This window comes from Centruroides vittatus, unplaced genomic scaffold, assembly GCF_030686945.1.
Source record: "Centruroides vittatus isolate TY-2023 unplaced genomic scaffold, ASM3068694v2 scaffold_2342, whole genome shotgun sequence".
Classification (NCBI taxonomy): Eukaryota; Metazoa; Arthropoda; class Arachnida; order Scorpiones; family Buthidae; genus Centruroides; species Centruroides vittatus.
In genome coordinates, this window is record NW_027122688.1 from 111,446 (window position 1) to 130,048 (window position 18,603).

General features: G+C 33.8%; 1 protein-coding gene across 4 annotated transcripts; it reads right to left on the reverse strand.

Moving 5' to 3' along the window:
- Window positions 1-428: 428 nt before the first annotated feature.
- LOC136987501 (patched domain-containing protein 3-like) lies at window positions 429-18,025 on the reverse strand. 4 transcript variants are annotated; one of them, XM_067285234.1, is made up of 4 exons: window positions 17,674-18,025; window positions 5,231-6,219; window positions 1,947-2,282; window positions 429-1,753 (listed from the first exon to the last, which is right to left on the reverse strand). In XM_067285234.1, exons 1-4 carry the CDS (start codon window positions 17,691-17,693, stop codon window positions 456-458), a joined length of 2,643 nt encoding a protein of 880 aa, XP_067141335.1. In that variant the 5' UTR covers window positions 17,694-18,025; the 3' UTR covers window positions 429-455. The 4 variants fall into 4 exon arrangements, with proteins under 4 accessions (XP_067141335.1, XP_067141338.1, XP_067141336.1 ...); XM_067285237.1 differs by lacking the exon at window positions 17,674-18,025 and adding an exon at window positions 9,278-9,351; XM_067285235.1 differs by lacking the exon at window positions 17,674-18,025 and adding an exon at window positions 9,257-9,348.
- Between the last annotated feature and the right edge of the window lie 578 nt (window positions 18,026-18,603).

The following is an 18,603-nucleotide window of genomic DNA, read 5'->3' on the forward strand; positions in this document are numbered from 1 at the left end:
GGTAAGATCGATCAGTCCGTTGCGGGTAATTTTAGATCACAGTTTTCCGAGTATTATATTCACAGCGTAAATAAACTAGGCACGCTCGCATCTTCTTCTTACTGAAATAATTGAAACACTTAACTTAATAATTGCATTAAACAGATTAGAGCATATTATAATAAAGAAAAGTAATATTAAACGTTAGTTTTTAACTTAATAAACTTATTTTTAATAAATGTCTGTGAGTGCAAACTATTATATGTATAGACTACATATTTATTCGTTTTGACTATATGACATTAACAAAGAAAAGATATATTACATGTAAGATAAATGAATCAATACTTCGTGCTGTACACTTATTAAATATATTCACGGTGTGATTTCATCGTATATACTAAACATATTTACAGTATGTTTAACGTATCATTAATATCTATCTCTCGTATTGTCAAATTTATAATTTCATTCGACTAAGTTTCTGGTTTTAAGAGAATATCGTTCACTTTCTTATCTTTGTCCTGTTTTTCTTTTTTACATACTCTTTCACATAATGAGTTTAAAAGACACATGGCGACAGGAACAAATAATATTCCGTGCAAGACCGATATTACACAAGAAATACATATGATGATTACCGATTGTCTCGATTCTAATAAAGGTAAAAATATATTAAATATTACGGCTAAAACAGTTGTTAGGCAACCCTGAATGATTGGTATCCCCGTCATAGATATAGCTCTAATTAAACGACGGTTAGGATCGGTGTCGCGCGAAGACACGTAAGCACACGCGACGTGTGCCGCATAATCTACAGAAAATCCAATAACAACAATGAACATTGTAATAGAGTTTAAACCCAGATGAATGTCGCAGAATGACATGAAACCTAAAACACCTATTCCTACCGAAAGAACGTCAAATAACACACACACTATAGAAGTGACGTTTGGCAACAAAATGGCGCATATGAGAAACACCGTCACCGAAACAATAAACAATGTTTGAGTAGCTGTGGCAGGAATTGCATCGACGAGATCAAAATAAAAAAATAACGGATGGTATATAATTGCGTCGAAGGGTGCTTGGTCTACTTTCTTCCTTAATTGCACTAGCTGACGGTAAAAATGGTTGTCATCTCCGGAGATGTTCGTTTGAAGCAGGAAGCGAGAGCTGATTATATTTGTATTGTTTTCTTCGAAAGAAACGTCGTTTTTAAATCTTTTCGCCCGAGGGATGCGAAGAAAATGATTCTGCAGAACGAATAAAAAGTCTTTAGTATTTGTTAAATTATATGAAGAAATCAACGATGCTGTTCTCTTATCCGAAACAAAGCGGAGGTAAGACCTCAACCAGGATTCCGTCATTAGCGATCCACCAATCAGAGGATCGGCTTCCAATGTTTGCATCGTTTCTTCGACTTTCTGTTGGACGAGAGGATCGGCGTAATCCAGCTTCTCTAGAATGATAAACTGTAACCTGTGTTGATATTGATAATAATATTGCTTCTGTAACTCGTAATAATGATGTCGGTATGAACCTCCAATGACATTTAGATTTAGAGTGGCATTATAGGAAATTTTAGTAACGCCCCAAATTGAAAATCCTAAATACACGAAGTAAAATATCACTACAGATATTTTTGCAAAATTCTTTGTCAACATTCTAGTGAAATTTATCACGATATTACTAATACACTGACAATTACTTCTGTTTTCAATCGTTTCAGAGCTAACGTAGCAAAATATTTTTTTCAAAAAGCCCTTTCGACCTGCAAGTAAAAGTATTAATGATGTCTATTGGAGAAAGTGTAAATAAATTTCTGTAGAATTTTTCTGTAGAAGGTATAACAAGAATATACAATGGAAGAGTCATACAATACTCATAATAATTAAAGGATTAAGATAAGAGAAAGTAAATACGTAAATTAGAAATAAAAGTTTTAGAAAGTATTTCTATTTTACCTGAAGAAGAGAATTTCTTCAGTGGAACAAATACTAGGGAATGTAAATTCCTTTCTTCTGCCTTTCCACAATAAACGAAAATAGCACCCATAAACGTGATTTGATATATATAGTCAAAGATCAAACACGTTGCCATGAAGATACAGAAGTGTCTATACATCGGGATAGACGAGAATATAATTCCTACTGCAAAGGAAGCGATGTTAGTTAGGGATGTGATGGTGATGGAGACACCCGTTTCGGAGAACGTTTCCGCCATTTTCTCCGGCAAAGTCTTTGTTTTTTCACTTTTCTTCCACGCATACAGCATGATGAACGTGTCATCCATCCCAATACCTAGGAACAAAGAAAATGAACCTATTACATTACAATTATTGTCGTTTTCATTGTCTCACTTCTGTTCGATTTCTAATATATTCCTCGTCAATTTTAATATAACATTAATTCATCATACAGCATTCAGTTCGTTTATTTATTTTTTATATTTATTTTCGATAATAATTATATATATTTCGGAACCATTCAACCACTCTAATACCATTTTAAACGTGCAATTATAATTATAGCATTAAACTATTACAAAGTTGAGAGATTATCCCACGCAAAAAACGGTTAATTAAAAAAAAATTTAGTATTAACAATTTCTTGCACACAGTGGATTAATAAACAGAGTCTATAAACAGAAAAGATGAAAAAACTTGTGAGTTGCAATGGCCGTCATCAGACGATGAAGAATAGACAGTTATTTCATCCGATTGTCATTTTGAAGAATATAATGAAGATGAATGCCCTGAACTTTTCAGCTTTATTCTCAATCAGGTTTGAACGTTTAAGTGTAAAAAATAGTTACGTGAAATCGGCTCGCTCTGCACACATTTTTAGTGCTTTCTTTGACAGAAATAAACAAAAATTAAATAATCTTTTATATGCATTTTATTAATTTACGCTGTTTGTCCAAATAAATAACTCAATTATCACCCACTTCCCAATTCCCGATCTAGTTGAAAGTTGCAAACATGTGTATTGCCGATGACAATACATTATTTTAGAGTGCGCAAACAATTTTAGCAATTAGCAAAAGATTAGCGAAAAATTACAGTTTGTTAATAAAATTTGATAACAGAGGGCAGAACACGTGGCTACGTCCCTAGATATATACAGTGTGGCAATGTGACGTATTGTAGTACGTCCACATATTTCTTTCATACCAGATTTCTGTCGGTGATGGTTCTAATGGAAAGTTTTTATTTCTCAAAAGTTTTTCCACTTTTCAAAGTCGAAAATCGGATTCTTATATTTATTAAAGATTAAATGAAAACAAAATTCGTCAAAAATGACCCCCCAAGATTTTTACATTTTTAGACTCAGGACACCTTGAAATATCGAAAAATGGGGAAACAATTGGAGCGGGTTCTGTATGTATAGATGTGTGTGGGGCACGATTTTGTTCACCCTATTTGAAACTTAACTCCTTTGTCTTTTATCGATAATTTCTGAAATTTTGCAGGAATCGTTGTTTGCTAGGGGGATTGATGCTATTAAATTTCGGTGGTTAATAATCACAGGGTGGGGAAATAGAGGTGGAATACGCGTGTCATATTTCGAAAGAGGTCGGACTTAATGACAATTTTACTGGTTATTAGCATTTACAATTTTTTAATATAAAATCCAATCCTACTTTCGAAATTAAGCTATTTGCCTTTTTATAGTAAAAATATATATATATATATTATTATTTTTACTTAATATTTTAATATATATATATATATATATATTAAAATATTTAATAATAAAATATAGTAACAGATGGCGACACCAAGTGTTGCCGGAAAGTTAAGCGACTCGTTGCTGGATTTTTTTCGTATAGATTATGAATAAAATTGTATTGATTTTCTGTTAACCATTTTTCCCTGCATTATCTACAACACTAGCGAAAAAATATGAAAATGAAAATAACTACTGTATTTTTATTCATGGTGTACATTTCTAGCTTCTTACTGACATCGTTTTGTATTTTTTTCTATCGACAACATATTAATACTGTATTAATAAATTAAATGCGATTTTTAGAGCTTTAAATAAAAAATTAATAATTAAAAATCGATAATTATGGAGCAATCCCCGAAAACAAATTGACAGCTTTCTTTAGCTATTTTTAATTTATGGAACTTTAAGATAAGCCTACCAGACAAAAAACTATGAATGGGGTATACATTGTTCGGAAAAGGATATTAGACGTTTGAATAGAAAGAAGATATTTTTTAATTCGGGGCATGCCCTTTCAATACAATTTGGTAACCATTATTTTAGAGATAAAGGAATTCGGAAAATTGAAACACATGATCCAAAAATATGGGACACATTAAAGTACGAATCGTAGTGGGACGTTCTTTAATTGTTAATCTCTTTACAAAATTAATTATAATAAATGTATCCAAGGTGCTTCTAAGGTGTCTAAGGTAATTTTCTTTGTCGTCGTTCCTATTGTGGTTGACAAGTTGACGCACTGTATGGAGAAATCAATGAAAAAATAATAAGTTTTTTCGTACTTTGGTAATAAAAATAACACAATTTGAGGTCACTCAAAATTAAGTTGATTATTCGAGATCCATTTTCTCCTCCTCTAAAAGTAAAGGAGTTACACCTTAAATATTTATACAATTTCTTTAACTAGAAAAACTTTTATTACTAACATCTCTTGAGTCTTAATTTAAAAATTTCTTATTCTTGTAATTAATTTTTGAAAATATAATTTACGTAAAACCTCCGTTGCACGTTTTACCCTGTAAAGGACCGTCTGAAATAATAGGAAACTAGAAGTTGCCTTTCTTCACGGACGAACTAGACGAAACAATGAATTCACATTTAAAAAGCGGATGTATTTGGCTTTTTATTCTCCTAATAATAGATAATTTTTCGGCCGCAGTTTCGTATTGCCGCTTTCGCGAAGCAATTTTCATCTGTGTAAATGTGGAGGAAAACACATGGGAGAATGTAAACCGTTTTAAAATTACTGTTAATTAATATTAATTTGTTATCGACAGTTAAATGATTTCTGACTTAAAATTTACATTACGAACGAGTGGAATTGGTCAGAAATGAATTAACGAAAGAAAATCAAATTAGATTCGGCACATCCCAGCTAAATTTCGTATACGAAACTTAGCTAGGACGTGCCATATAAATCGTACAACCGAGGTTTTACTGTAATGTGTTTCAATGTGATCAAAGTAATTATATCAAATTTTTCGAATACATTAAAAATTTTAGAAAAAAAGACTTACCTAACACAAGAAATGGAACCAGAGTAAGACTGGAAGAAAATTTCAATCCACAATACATTAATAAACCAAATCCAGAAATTACACTCATGCCAGTAGCTAACGACGACATGATCCCTACCCAGGGTTTACTTCTGAGAAAATCCGGCGACAGATTGACCGAAATAGTGTAAACTAGCATGCAAAACATGGATAACGGAAGATAGACTTTCGTAATCTTGAAAACGTCGATTAGGGATTCTTCAAACGAACTAGAGATATCTTTGACTACATTTACCTTCTCGAATTTAAATGCACTAACACCGTCGACGAAAACTTTCTCCCATTTTTTGCTCAGACTTTCCATCCTCTCGTCCGCATCATTTAGAAAATAAATTAATCTTAGGGCCCGAGCGAAGGTTATTTCATTTTTATCATTAACAGTGATTCCTCCTAGAGAAAGTACGTTGTAATTTTTCTTACTACTCCTATTTACAGGATATTTCAATGGAAACTTTCCGTTTTCGATCTGCGCAATTTTACTTTCGAGAAGAAGAATGCTATTCTGCCAGCATTTTCCATTATTCTTAGCACACAAATCTTCGTACTTCCATCGACCTTTATCGGAAACGGTGAAATTACGTATATTCTCGTCTAATGTAATTATTTCTTGGAAGACGGATGATCGAAGAACGGATCCTTTGTCTCTCGTCTCGACTATAACGGTGGCGTATAAATACGTGTCGACGGATCTTCCGGGTTGAAAATCGGACGAAGTGTCCATGGGAAACCACTTCCTCAGCTGCCATCGATATTTCCCGACGACACCGTTAGAAGTGATGAAGATGTTTTCGCTGTTGTCTATTTTTAGTTTCTGAAATCCCGTGGCTAATAGAAAGGTGAAGAAAATTGGTCCTACTAAGAACCAAAAGACGAATCTGCTGATTCTTCTTCCGTGTTTTTCGAACTTTTTACTTAAAAGTTTGTACGCGAATCCTACTTTCATCTTCGACCTGAAAAATATGTAAAAAAAAGTTTGCGTCGGAAGCATTTCAAAAATTTTCAACTTAATTATTGATGATTCATTTCGAATTAATTTTAAAAAGCAAAAGTTATATTTATAACTTATTTACATATTCATACCGACTAGCCGAAAACAGGAAAATTCCTCGAAATCCTTCATAAAAAGCTCATAATAGATCCAATTTTTCTAATAATATAAAAATATTCTAATTTATTTATATTTTTATAGCATTTTATTCAAATCCCGATTAATAAAGAAAAATTATTCTGACGTCGTCACAACGTCAGGCTGCAATGTCTAATCATACTTTTAATTTATTTAATTTAAAATATATGTTATGGTCTCAATTTAAAATTGCTGTAATAGTGTCTTGCCCCTGTACATCATACTTTTGCTGTCAGCAACAGAGTCCTGCCAATCATCTATCTCCGCTCTCGAGCTTAAGAAAGGATTGACGGACAGACAAACGACAGTAAGAATTTATAAGTCTACAGTTTTTTTAAATTGCAACGTAATATATTATATGGCACATATTTTAATTTTCGCAAATAAAAGTAGTAATTGTTTAGTTACGATTTACATCAGAAATTATTTAGGAATATACGCGAAATCAATTTTTTTAATTTAAATCAATAATTTTATTTAACAGCTGATAATTGAATTCTAAACTTTGATACATTAAGTTTTAAATATGGTGAGAGTTACCAAAAAATAATAATAATTCGTAATGAGGTGACACAATTCTGTGACGTCTCGATGTGGAGTAAGCTAATTTTATTTATTGTTTTATACTGCTTATTTTTAAACGTGGCGTGTGTTGAATAGGAAATTATATAGATATTGCAATAAATTTTGTATTGGCTTCTAGCCAGGAGCGGTTGACATCTTGTATATGATCCGAGGTAAAGTGGGCTCTTCTGCTAAGGTGTATGTCATAATTACAAAGGCTGTGATAATTGGAAAAATGTTAAAATCGTGTGTTTATTCAACGAAATGAGTTTAGATTTTTATTTCGTTGCCCTGTAAAAAATTATGAAACAAGTGAAAAATTATTTATCGACATACAATGGTTTCTCGTAAAAGCCGGAGGAAAGGCAAGAAGAGAAATTGTCAAACATTTCGGCAGATAGCTGACAGTTTTATGATAAATATAATGGTGATAATATGTGATAAATAAGTATCAAAAATATCAACGGAAAGCCATCACAGTTATCGACAAGACAGATACTTACAATTATTCATGAAATTTCTAACAATTGTATAAGTTTGAGATCTTTTTCATCACGTCTAGGCATTCCTACAGGCAAGATAACCGTTTCAGGAAGTTTAGACTTCGATACTACCGGCATCATTTAAGAAGAGAAGAGCAAATGTATTGTAAGGCCTTGTTTTTTTCTGAATGAATACAACACTTGGAATATTTCTTTAAAAATAAAATACAGCCCGAAGAATTTTATTTTCTGTTAGTAAACATAAAATTAATCTCTAAGAGTAGGAACCACTACGGACTCGTAAGTTTTTTCTCGATTCGAGAAAAAATTCCAACTTCTTCATACTGAAGGCTCTGGCCACGGAATACAATTTGAGGGGATAGTTTTTAAAATTACAATGCAATAAGATATAAATAAAATAAAGATAGACATAAAAATAAATAATGATTAAACGTTAGAATAATTTTAGATCAAGTACAACGGAATATTTAAGAGGAAAGGATAAAACAGAAACGATAAAATATAAAATGTCGCGTCAAACAATATTATACTCGTAAATTGCACACAAAAGTTGTGTTTTATAAGTTATACGAAAATGTTTTGAAAAATATAAATTTTATAAATAACTAGTAATAATGTAAATAAAAGATGCAAAAGCTGACATTAATAAAATTATAAAAATAAATAAATTAATTAACATACAGCAAAAATATATTCTAGTATAAAATCGCAAAACACTGAAATCTATTATTAATAATTTCATATCCTTTCCTCTTATCTTTAAGATATTGCTATCTAATTCTAGAGTACACTTCACAAATGCGACATCAGTAACGATTAGATCATAATAATCGCGTATATATATGCCATGCGCTATTATTGTAATACAATGTCTATTCATATACGATAATTAAATATATAAAATATTTATAGCTCGCTAATAAGATTTAATTTACAGTATAAGTCAAATACTGTATATATAAAAGCAAAATGCAACACCTTAAATAAGCCATACACGCGAAGGACGAGTGTTTAAAATGTGTTTTAATTGGTGTAAATGTATCGATAATAAACTATTGTTTTCTATTGAAATACAAAAACTACAATTGAACCATCGTTTCATTAAAAATGAAAGAATGTTATGGTAAATAACTAACCTAATTAAAACAATAACGTTACCTTACAACGTTCTATTTCTTTGCAGCCGTTACCACGCAGTTTCTTTTATTCAATTATCGCTTCCCATTTATTTCTACATAAACCTCAGCACCTACTAGATTTAATTTGACTCTCTTTACTGTAATAAATATGAAAGAAACACCGATAAGATTGTTGCTAAACACTTATCAAATTACTATTGTACGACAAATAAATTTTAAAAAATTTCCATTTATAACCACCAAATATATCCAAATATAAGTAATATTCTAAACCTCACGACGTATATAAAAATATAGGAAAAATGTAAATAAAATATTTAAAAAATAATTATTTTTTAAATATTTTATCACTATCATACAGACTGTCATAAATACAGCAACCTTGGACTTTCAAACCCTTTCACTTACGTATTCTTCGGCGCTTTAACCCAGTTTTCCGTGCCAAATTGCAGTTTGACATATTTTCAGCCGACAAACATTTCGAGACATGGCGGCGCTACACTCTTGGCCGGTTTTCATTTCGGTAACAGCAAAATCGATTTCCACACACGCTTAATGTGTCAAATCGATTTTTACTCTCCGTTATGTTTCAATATTCTAAATAATATTTTAAGCTTCGCTACCTACTTACTGTGAAAAGTGTAAACCTTCCTACCTTAATAAAAGATTTTATAACGTTCCGTTTTAGCTCTGGGTACGAAAACCTCTCAGAACCCGCATGCCTGGTTACGTCGAGCGAGAGTGGGAAAAGGAAACATTTCACTGTTGTTTTCGAGCAAATTTCGCCATTGCCCCACTTCGTTACGTACAGAAATCGACGTCATTTCGCGGCGAACTCTTATCAAGAGTGAAGAACGGGTTGGCAGGTGGAATTTCTGTTATAATGAAAGACGATTCGAATCAATCAAAATTAAAAATCGCCACGGCTCACTCGAGGTGCACGCACAGAACAATATCAACGAGTCAATTCTGGCACTTCTGGTGAAGGAAAAAAACGGGAACAGAACACTCAAAGAACTATGGGAAAAGTTCTTATTTCCCGAAAGGTGGCGATTGTGTGCGCAGCTATATATATATCAGGGTGGGCCAGCGAAAACGAAACGGCAGAGTGTTCGTGTTCGTCCAAGCAAAGAGCTCGGACAAGTCGATTTTACTCTCGAGGGGACATCTTTTGCAATAAAGTTTTTGCGATTCTGAATATTAACTAAACAAACATTTTTTTCAAAATAAATGCTTGTTTAGTTAATACAAAATAAATGAGTTTTTAAAATTTTTTGTTGTCTGTTGCATTCAGAATCGCAAAAACTTTATTGCAAAAGATGTCCCCTCAAGAGTAAAATCGACCTGTCCGAGCGCTTTGCTTGGACGAACACGAACACTCTGCCGTTTCGTTTTCGCTGGCCCACCCTGTATATATATATATATTGACACAGAAGGTTCCCGTGAATCTAGAATTCGTGTAGACGACTTTCCAAATGCTTCCAGCCAACCTCCGACAGCTTTGAGTGCTCGTTTCAATGAACTACAATCTACTACCTGGCGGGGTTGGACCAAGGCCGACTAGAACTGTAGATGATACAGGCCGTAACCTTGAAACCGAAACTTTTGGTGACGACATTCCTCGGATCCGTTAGAAACACGTTAGAACAAGATTTCATCTGTGATCGGATTAGCTGTGGTTGGATGCAGATGTTAAACAAATTATTAGTTGTAAACTATTTCCGTGGATTAATATTAAATCAATAAAGTAAGTTAAACTTGAATTACAATAGATTGATGTTCACATATTAAATCTTAAAGAAAATGAGTTATTTTTATTCGTGAACGATAAGCCTAACTGATGTTCTCAATGTAAATGATTTTCCAAAAGTTCGTACTTTGATAATTTAATGTAGTTTGGTTATTTTATATTTTTCCTAGTTGAGTAAATGAGATAACTTATTCATGAAATAAGAATTTAGAACTATATACATTTACCATTTTTACATGTAAATATACATGTATAAGCAAATAATCAATATAATACTAAACTTGTTTAAACTATTCTAAAATTTAAACAATATCACTCATATTTTCTATATTTTTTTGAAAATATGATGCATAAATCTGTATTTGTAAAAATTCTTACAAACAAAACAATAAAACAATACGTTCCAAGAATACCATATGTCAAACGAAAAATAATGGTAAAGATACAGTTCCCAAATCTTTGTACTGTACAGTACGTGTATATATAGAAATGTAATTGATTACTGTACATACGTCCATAGTGCAAAAACGTATACAATAGAGACAATTCGGATTGATTACATTTAAATTTATTTAACATTTTTAAAAACAAAGACCAGTTTCTAACATAAAATGCATATATACTGTATATCTTGCATACAAATGTACTATATATTTTATGTATTTAAAACTAAAACTTTATACTTATTCAGATTTTTTATGTGTATATTTATAAATAGCAATTTAAATTATTTTCTTTAATTTTAGATGCCACGAAAATGTTGTGTGCCCGGTTGTACGTCTAATTATGGTACACAGAAGGAATACACTAATGTTTTCAGTTTTCCCAAAGATCCTGTTCGACGTAAACAATGGATTAAAGCAACACATAGAAAAGATTTTGAACCAAGTACTAATTCTGCAGTTTGCATACATCATTTTGATGATCAGTTTATTATTACAGAAGATAGCGCAGTGCGTGATGATGGTACCGTTCTCACTATTCGACGTAAACATCCTTGTCTAAAAAAGGATCGTTTCCTACAAAATTTCCAAATCGGCCATCATACTTATCTACTATACTTCCAACAAAAAGACGCCATCCAGAAGAAAGATCAACTGAATTGCTCGAAAGAGAAGAAAAAAGTATAACAATTGGTTATCCACAGATAAGATTAATTTTAAGGAGTTAGAAACAATTGGAAGGAAAAGAATTCTCGAAGATTGGATTACAATACCATCTAAAATGGATTCATTACAATATATTTCTTTTTTTTAAATAGACGTTACACAATGTCCAAAAATTATTATTGGGATCGAAGTTATGGAAGATTTATCTGTTGAAATATGGCAAAATGAAATTTCGATTGCTCTATCAAAATTTAAGTGGATATTAAGCGATGGCATGGAATGTGATCTATGGAGCAAGTTTGATTGTTTAATAAGTCATTTGAATTCATATAAATCAGATATAAGTGATAAATTGAAATATGCATCCATTTTGATCACCGAATGTCTAGAAACTGATCCAAATCCCAGTCTTTTAATGAAATTAAGTTTTATTTGTAAACAAATAAATCTTCTTACGATGAAAGGGCCAAAATACTCATCAGAAACACTGATGTTTTCTTGTAAGTTTTTTTTCACATATCCTGCAGCGTACGGACTAATTCGAAATATCTCAATATTGATACTGCCACATCCTGTTTATCTTAAAAAATGGTAATGGATTTAGGTCATTATCAATCCGGAATAAGTAATACACATATTACTAACCTGCATGAAAAATGCAGGTAAGTACAATGCATCTAAAATTTACCTATTGTAAAGCTTTTTTTCCAGCATGACAATAGGTAACAATTCATCTAAAATTTTAAATAAGGAAGAATGCATCGTGAATTTATTATTGGATGAGATTTATGTCAAACCCAAATTATTGTACAAAGGTGGTCGAATCGAAGGTATGTCAAAAACTAATGATAGAAACTAAATAATAGAATAATAGAACTAATAATAGAATTAATCGTGTAATGTTTGAAAAATTTTGTAACGGTTTGTTAACAACAAATATTCAGAATTCATATTCACCAGTAGACAAAATATTTTTATTATTTGATTGAGTACATTTATTAAAATGTATCAGAAACAACTGGTTAAACCAGCATGACAATAGGCAAACATCTGTTTTCCCTACATTACAAAATTCTGTTTTATTTGATTATAATAATTCACTTCCTGACATATATTTTGCTAATTTTCAGTGCCTAAAAACAATACATTTTCAAGAAGAGAGTAGTACTGTTAAATTAGCTCCAGAATTATCTAAGAAGGTGCTTTATCCATCAAAGTTAGAGAGACAGAATGCGGCACTAGCTTGCAGTATATTTGATGAAAAAAATATAGCTGCTTTGAGAATCAACAAAACAGTATGGAAACTTCTTACTCTCTATATATAATCTCCAAATGGTGGAAAATAGTAAATGTTAAACATCCACATAAAAGAAAAATTTTAAAAGACAAATTTTTTGAACAAACAACAGAAACTTCGGATTTTAAAGTCATATTTTTAAAAGACACGTTTAAATGGCTCCAAGTATGGAATAATTATAATCATCGGGTTGCTCAAATGCCCAGTAATCGACGTGGGAAATTAACAGTAGAAACTCAAAAAGCATTACAGCATACAATTAAAGCAATGTATGAACTTACAGAATTTATATTAAATGAACTTGGAGCAATAGAAAAATCTGATGATATTATTATTACAGAACAGAACATGTCAGTTGTCATTTACACTGCAGGATATGTCGCATATTCAGTAATTAAGACGACTTCTTGTCAACAATGTAAATCATTACTAGCATGTGATTCATTACTAGAGTATGAATGCACGGATGATGATTTGGCAAAATATCTGAAGATAATTGACAGAGATGGTCTTAAATGGCCACAGGAGTTTGTTGTTGCAATATGCATAAATACCTTTCAGATATTTCAGACCGTTCTGAATGATTACGTATGTGAATTTTTGGCACAAAAAACGGGGAAAAAAAGCTTTAGCAAGTTTAGTAATGAATAAATTAGTTGAAAATAATGTATTTTGTTTTCAAAATAGTATTTGCAGTTGTAAGAAAGATAGAATTCAATTGATGAAATGTTGTGTCGAAATAACGTCCAGCATATTAATAAATAATTATTGCAAAATTAGAAATGATAAAAGAAAGGAAACCGGTTAGAAGGTTAATGACATTTAAAAAGTAACGTTAATATTGATTATAAACAGTTTTGTAAATAATTAACGTGTTAAATATTCTGTGATTAAAATTGTTTTATTTATTTAGTTTCAACTTTTAATAAAATTTAACATATAAGCACGAATTGATAATATTTTTTATAATTTTTTAAACACCTATTTAAATAATTATGATTGATAAAATGTTAAAATATTAAAATGAACAATATAATTATATACAATCACAGTAAAATATGGTGTATTATTTAAGAGATATACCTCTTGAACAAAATAGAGTACGTAATAAACTAACACGGCCCCAGCATATGACGTCACTCAACTATTATTACGGCCTGTATCATCTAGACGGCCTTGGTTGGACTCTCATTGCGGCAGATGCCTCGAAATCATACCTACGGACGGCTTTTAGAGTGGTTCTCCCGACTCAAACGGTGAAGAAAACTTGGTCGCTCCATACGAGCTGTAGTGTCTTCGGTGCGGAGGCTCTCGGCATCCAACGGGCAGTTAATTTCAGCATTCGTCTTAACACTCCGACGGCCATCGTCTCGGATGGCAAATCAGTTCTCCAGGCAGTCGCCAACGTAAACGTTTCCTTTCCAGCGGTTATTATTGACCTAGCTGCTACGATCAGCTCTCATCCTACACCCCTTAAAATCGGGTGGACCCCTAGCCACGTTGGCATTCATAGTAATGAAGCGGCAGACCAAGCCGCTAGTAATGACATTCTCACCTGCTCCTGGTGGAGACCTCTTATGGCACGTGATCTTATACGTCAGATGCGGGAATCGACCATCCGCAATTGTACAGATACCTGGTCCACCATTCTTCGGAGAAAAGGTCGCCACCATCTTCGACCTTTTGTCTCTTGGATTTACCATCACGCCTCGTCACGTTACACAAAAACCCTATTGGCTCGACTTCGTACTGATACGGTCCCTTTGAACAGCTTCCTCTATTCAGTGGGACAATCTGGCGAGGCACGCCTGCGCACCTCGCCAGATTGTCCCCACTGTGACTCGCCAGAAACATCCGTCCATTATCGGCTTGTCTGCCCGCAATACACACGGGCCCGCCAAGAGTTAGGCCGCCTCTAAACCTTGGATCTCACTATCGTCCCGGCTCCGATACACTGGCCACATGGCGACCTTCCTCCTCGCCAACAGATCGAAATCTTGGAACGATTTGTTCATCGCACTAACCGCTTCGCCTAATTTCCAAGCGGTGTGCTTCGGAAAAAAAGCCAATACGCTAGAGCAGGGGTGGCCAACATACGGCCCGCGATTAATTTTTCAATATTAGCTACTTAACTTCCAATAATTGGTCGAATGGATGATTCGCGATACTTCATTTTTGAAGAAATTCCATTGTAGAGATTTACAACTTTTGTATTCGTCCTTTATAAATTTACACTATTTGAAGAACGAAAGAACCCACACCCACTGAAACTCATCTGCCATTCCTCCATGTCACTCTGCTTATGCCGACGTGTGACACAGTGCCGCCTGTCTGTCGATCATTTGTTTTTTTGCTTGTACGTGCTTGTACGTTTCTTCGCATTGTAAATTGACAACGCGCATGCGTCAGGAACTTCTGTTCGAAAAAACCTTACCTGCCACCCGGGTCAGCGTATTTGTATTTAACATGATTTAATTTTAATATTTCGTTCGGTCCGTGAAAAAATTTTTCTTTCCAATTCGGCCCGGGGGCAAAAACTGTCGGCCACCCCTGAGCTAGAGTCTCCCTATTAATACCAAAGAAAGAAAGAAAAAGAAGTTTCCCGATCTTAGTAGCTTTTAATATATACCTTTTAACTCAAAATGCTAACTAAAAACATAACTAATGAATGGGAGAGAGTAGACACAGCTGGGCTTAGCTGATAACTCTAGCAGAGATAGATTGTGAAGAATGGCTAGGGCGCTGGTGTTTTAGATATTATTAACACAGACTGCGTAAGGACATAATAATTCCAGATTTAAATAACATTTTACAATTATATTTTAATGGAGAGTTTCGAGTCGAATACAGATTTTCTAAATATACATTCGCGAACATTTTAAATGTAATTGGATACAAAATTAAGCATTTGAGTGACAATATCGATTGCAAACCGCGAAACCACATTTATCGATGGCTCGACCATTTCGAATGGATTTAAAATAACCTAAATTTAGACTTAGAAGAGTTTTTCTCGAGAAAACCAGTCAAATAATTTTATACTTAATGAAATGTATGAGAGGCCAATAGGGGAGAGAAGAATTCCACCCCACCCCAGTCAGGGTGAATAAGAGTACGTAGGGTGGTAAACACCGAAATCAGTCTGCTTGGAAAGTTTATAAATGGTAGTAATGAGTAAAATTTTCTTTATATCCTACTCCATCCGAGATATGACCCGTAAACCCTGTATCTTCCCTCCCCTCGAGTTCTACACTAGAAAATTTAATAATAATAATATTTAATGCTCCTTACATAGAAAGAACTGTTCCAAATATGGTTTTGTAATGTTTATCCCATCCTGAGACATTAAATAAAAGAGACGCAAATACACACACGCGCAAGCAATTTCTGAAATTTTGCAGGGAGGTTTGTGTATTAAGGAGATGGATGCTATTAATTTTTGGTGGTTAAAGGTTTACTTAATCGAGGCGGAGCGTTAGCGGAAGCCTCTTCTATGTGGCTTACAGAATTGTGTTGGTTCTCAAAATCTGTTCAATCGATTTCGATTAAACCTTGCAATTTTCCCTTAATTGCCACGGGAATCCGAAAATGCAATATAAATGGGGGGTCGGTTGCTTTGTTTTCGAGATACGCGGTCGTAGTACAAGCACTCGCGATCAAACAATATCGCACCAATCGCGCGACGTTCCACGGTGGCTAGCACACCTTCAATAAACTCATAGGACCGAGTTCGTTCTGAAACTTTAATGGGTCGACTTTGATAAAACTTTACCATGTTTCACTAGTTGCGACGAGGAATACAAAACTTAACGAAGGACCATTTAAATGTAAAAAATAGGCGTCGAAAATCTCGTCTTTGGCTGGTCGGACGATACTCGTAGAAGCAATCCGCTTTCCACGAATCGAATATGGCCTTCGTCTCCCAAATCCTCACCGTTTTCTGGGGGTGAAACGTACACGATTGTTTCTTTCTTTGTTTCTGTGGATAATTTGATTGTTGTCGGAGTATAATTCTCGAGTCCTTTCTAAATCTAAAATTTCATCTAATCGCGACTCAGTACAGAATGTACTGTACATGTAAAAATTCGAACCCGCCGGAACCAACACGCTAATAATAAAATATTTTATTGTTTGGTTCCCACGGAGAAAACATGAATCATGAGGAACAACATTCGAATAATGCTGGTTGGTGAAACTGAGAAACGTGACCGAGACGATAAAAAGGGCGACGAGAGCGGGAAAAGGGGTCGGTTACGTAGTGTCTCTTGGCTAGTGTGTGCGCGTCCCGACGTCTAACGAAAGGATACCCGAGGATATCTCAACCCCGTCACAAAAACGAAAGGATTACGAGGTATGACTTCCCCAAAGTCGTGTAAACTCTCCCTCTGCGTATCCGAACTTTAGGCGACAGTCGCGCGCCTCCTTTGTAATTGTAACGTTAGCCTAAATAAATTGTTGTTGTTGTTGTTATTATCCGTTGGCTATGTCTTTTAATCGGGTATCGTCACCGCCGCTCTATCGTCGGACCCATCCACTTCCTCCGCTCGCGAAACGCGTAACGCGTAACCCATCCGAACCGCCATCTTGACGTGGGCCGGTCTCACGGACCTGTGAGCCGAGAAAAGAAGGTGTGACTCCGTCCACCTCCCGGCACCCACATACAAATAAAAATGAATTAAATTGAAAGGAAAGTATAACGATATAGGAAAAATTCTCCATAAGTTACATCCTTCCGGGATCTGCTTAAACGCGATACAATAGGTGTAGAGGTTGTTGCTGTTACGCCACCGCTACAAATTTTTTCCACTCTTTCGAAACAATCAAAATTATTTCAAATAAAAAGTTTAAAACTCGGACTCGATTATTAATTAATTTACAACGGCAATTCGTATTTGGTTTCTACAACTAAGCCATACCTTTTTGTGGACGATGCCATAACGACGCGTCGCAATAAAAACGACAAACTACAACCAGAGCTGGAAACCTTTTATTACGTAGAAGAAATTGGTGCTAGTTGAACCTAATCTTCGAGCGACCCTGGTTTGAAATGAAGATACAGTCGTGAGACGTTGGATTTGAAACAAATAGCAATAAAGGTTCTCTTCCGTTTACGTAACGGCAGGCGTATATCGATAAAAACTGGTTTTTCTCTAGGTAATAAAGAGGAACATACGCATGGCTCGTTTCCCTTTAAATAACTTCTTTAACACTTGCAAAGCCGTTTGCCAAAGTGTATTACACTTTCGTGAAGTAAATCGGTGGATCAAAGTAAACGTCTCTTCGATTGACAAAGGGAAATAAATATAATAGCAATTCACCAACAAAAAACGACCGAGTGGCAGGATTTTTATTTTTCAAGGTCGGGCGTTAAACAATGAAGTTGACATTCGACTCGGTTGAAGTGAATTGTTTGGTAATTCCCGGAGAGCGTGAAATAAGTTTGCAGTATTTAAACCCGTTTAAAAAATATTTTTTAAAAATGTTTTTCTACAAATTACGCACAATTATTATCTCGATTAATTTCAAATTTTTGCGTGTGCTGTCAAAACATTAAATTATTTCCACGTAACGTTTGCAAGATGCCTGTTTGCCTGTTAAATGTGGTTTTAAACAGTTGTAATCGGCGAGTAATAATTCTTTGAAGGATTGTATCGATAGATTTTTGAAATTAACGAATTTCACCTTAAACATTAAGGGATGATATGAGAAAGATTTTGCATATTTTTATTAAATTAATTTCAAACGTATATTGTAAATATAAACGTTTTGAATTATGTAAATTTTTAACATAATCGTTCAGGTAAAAAATGTATTTCATTTACATTCAAGGTGAAACGATGTATGGG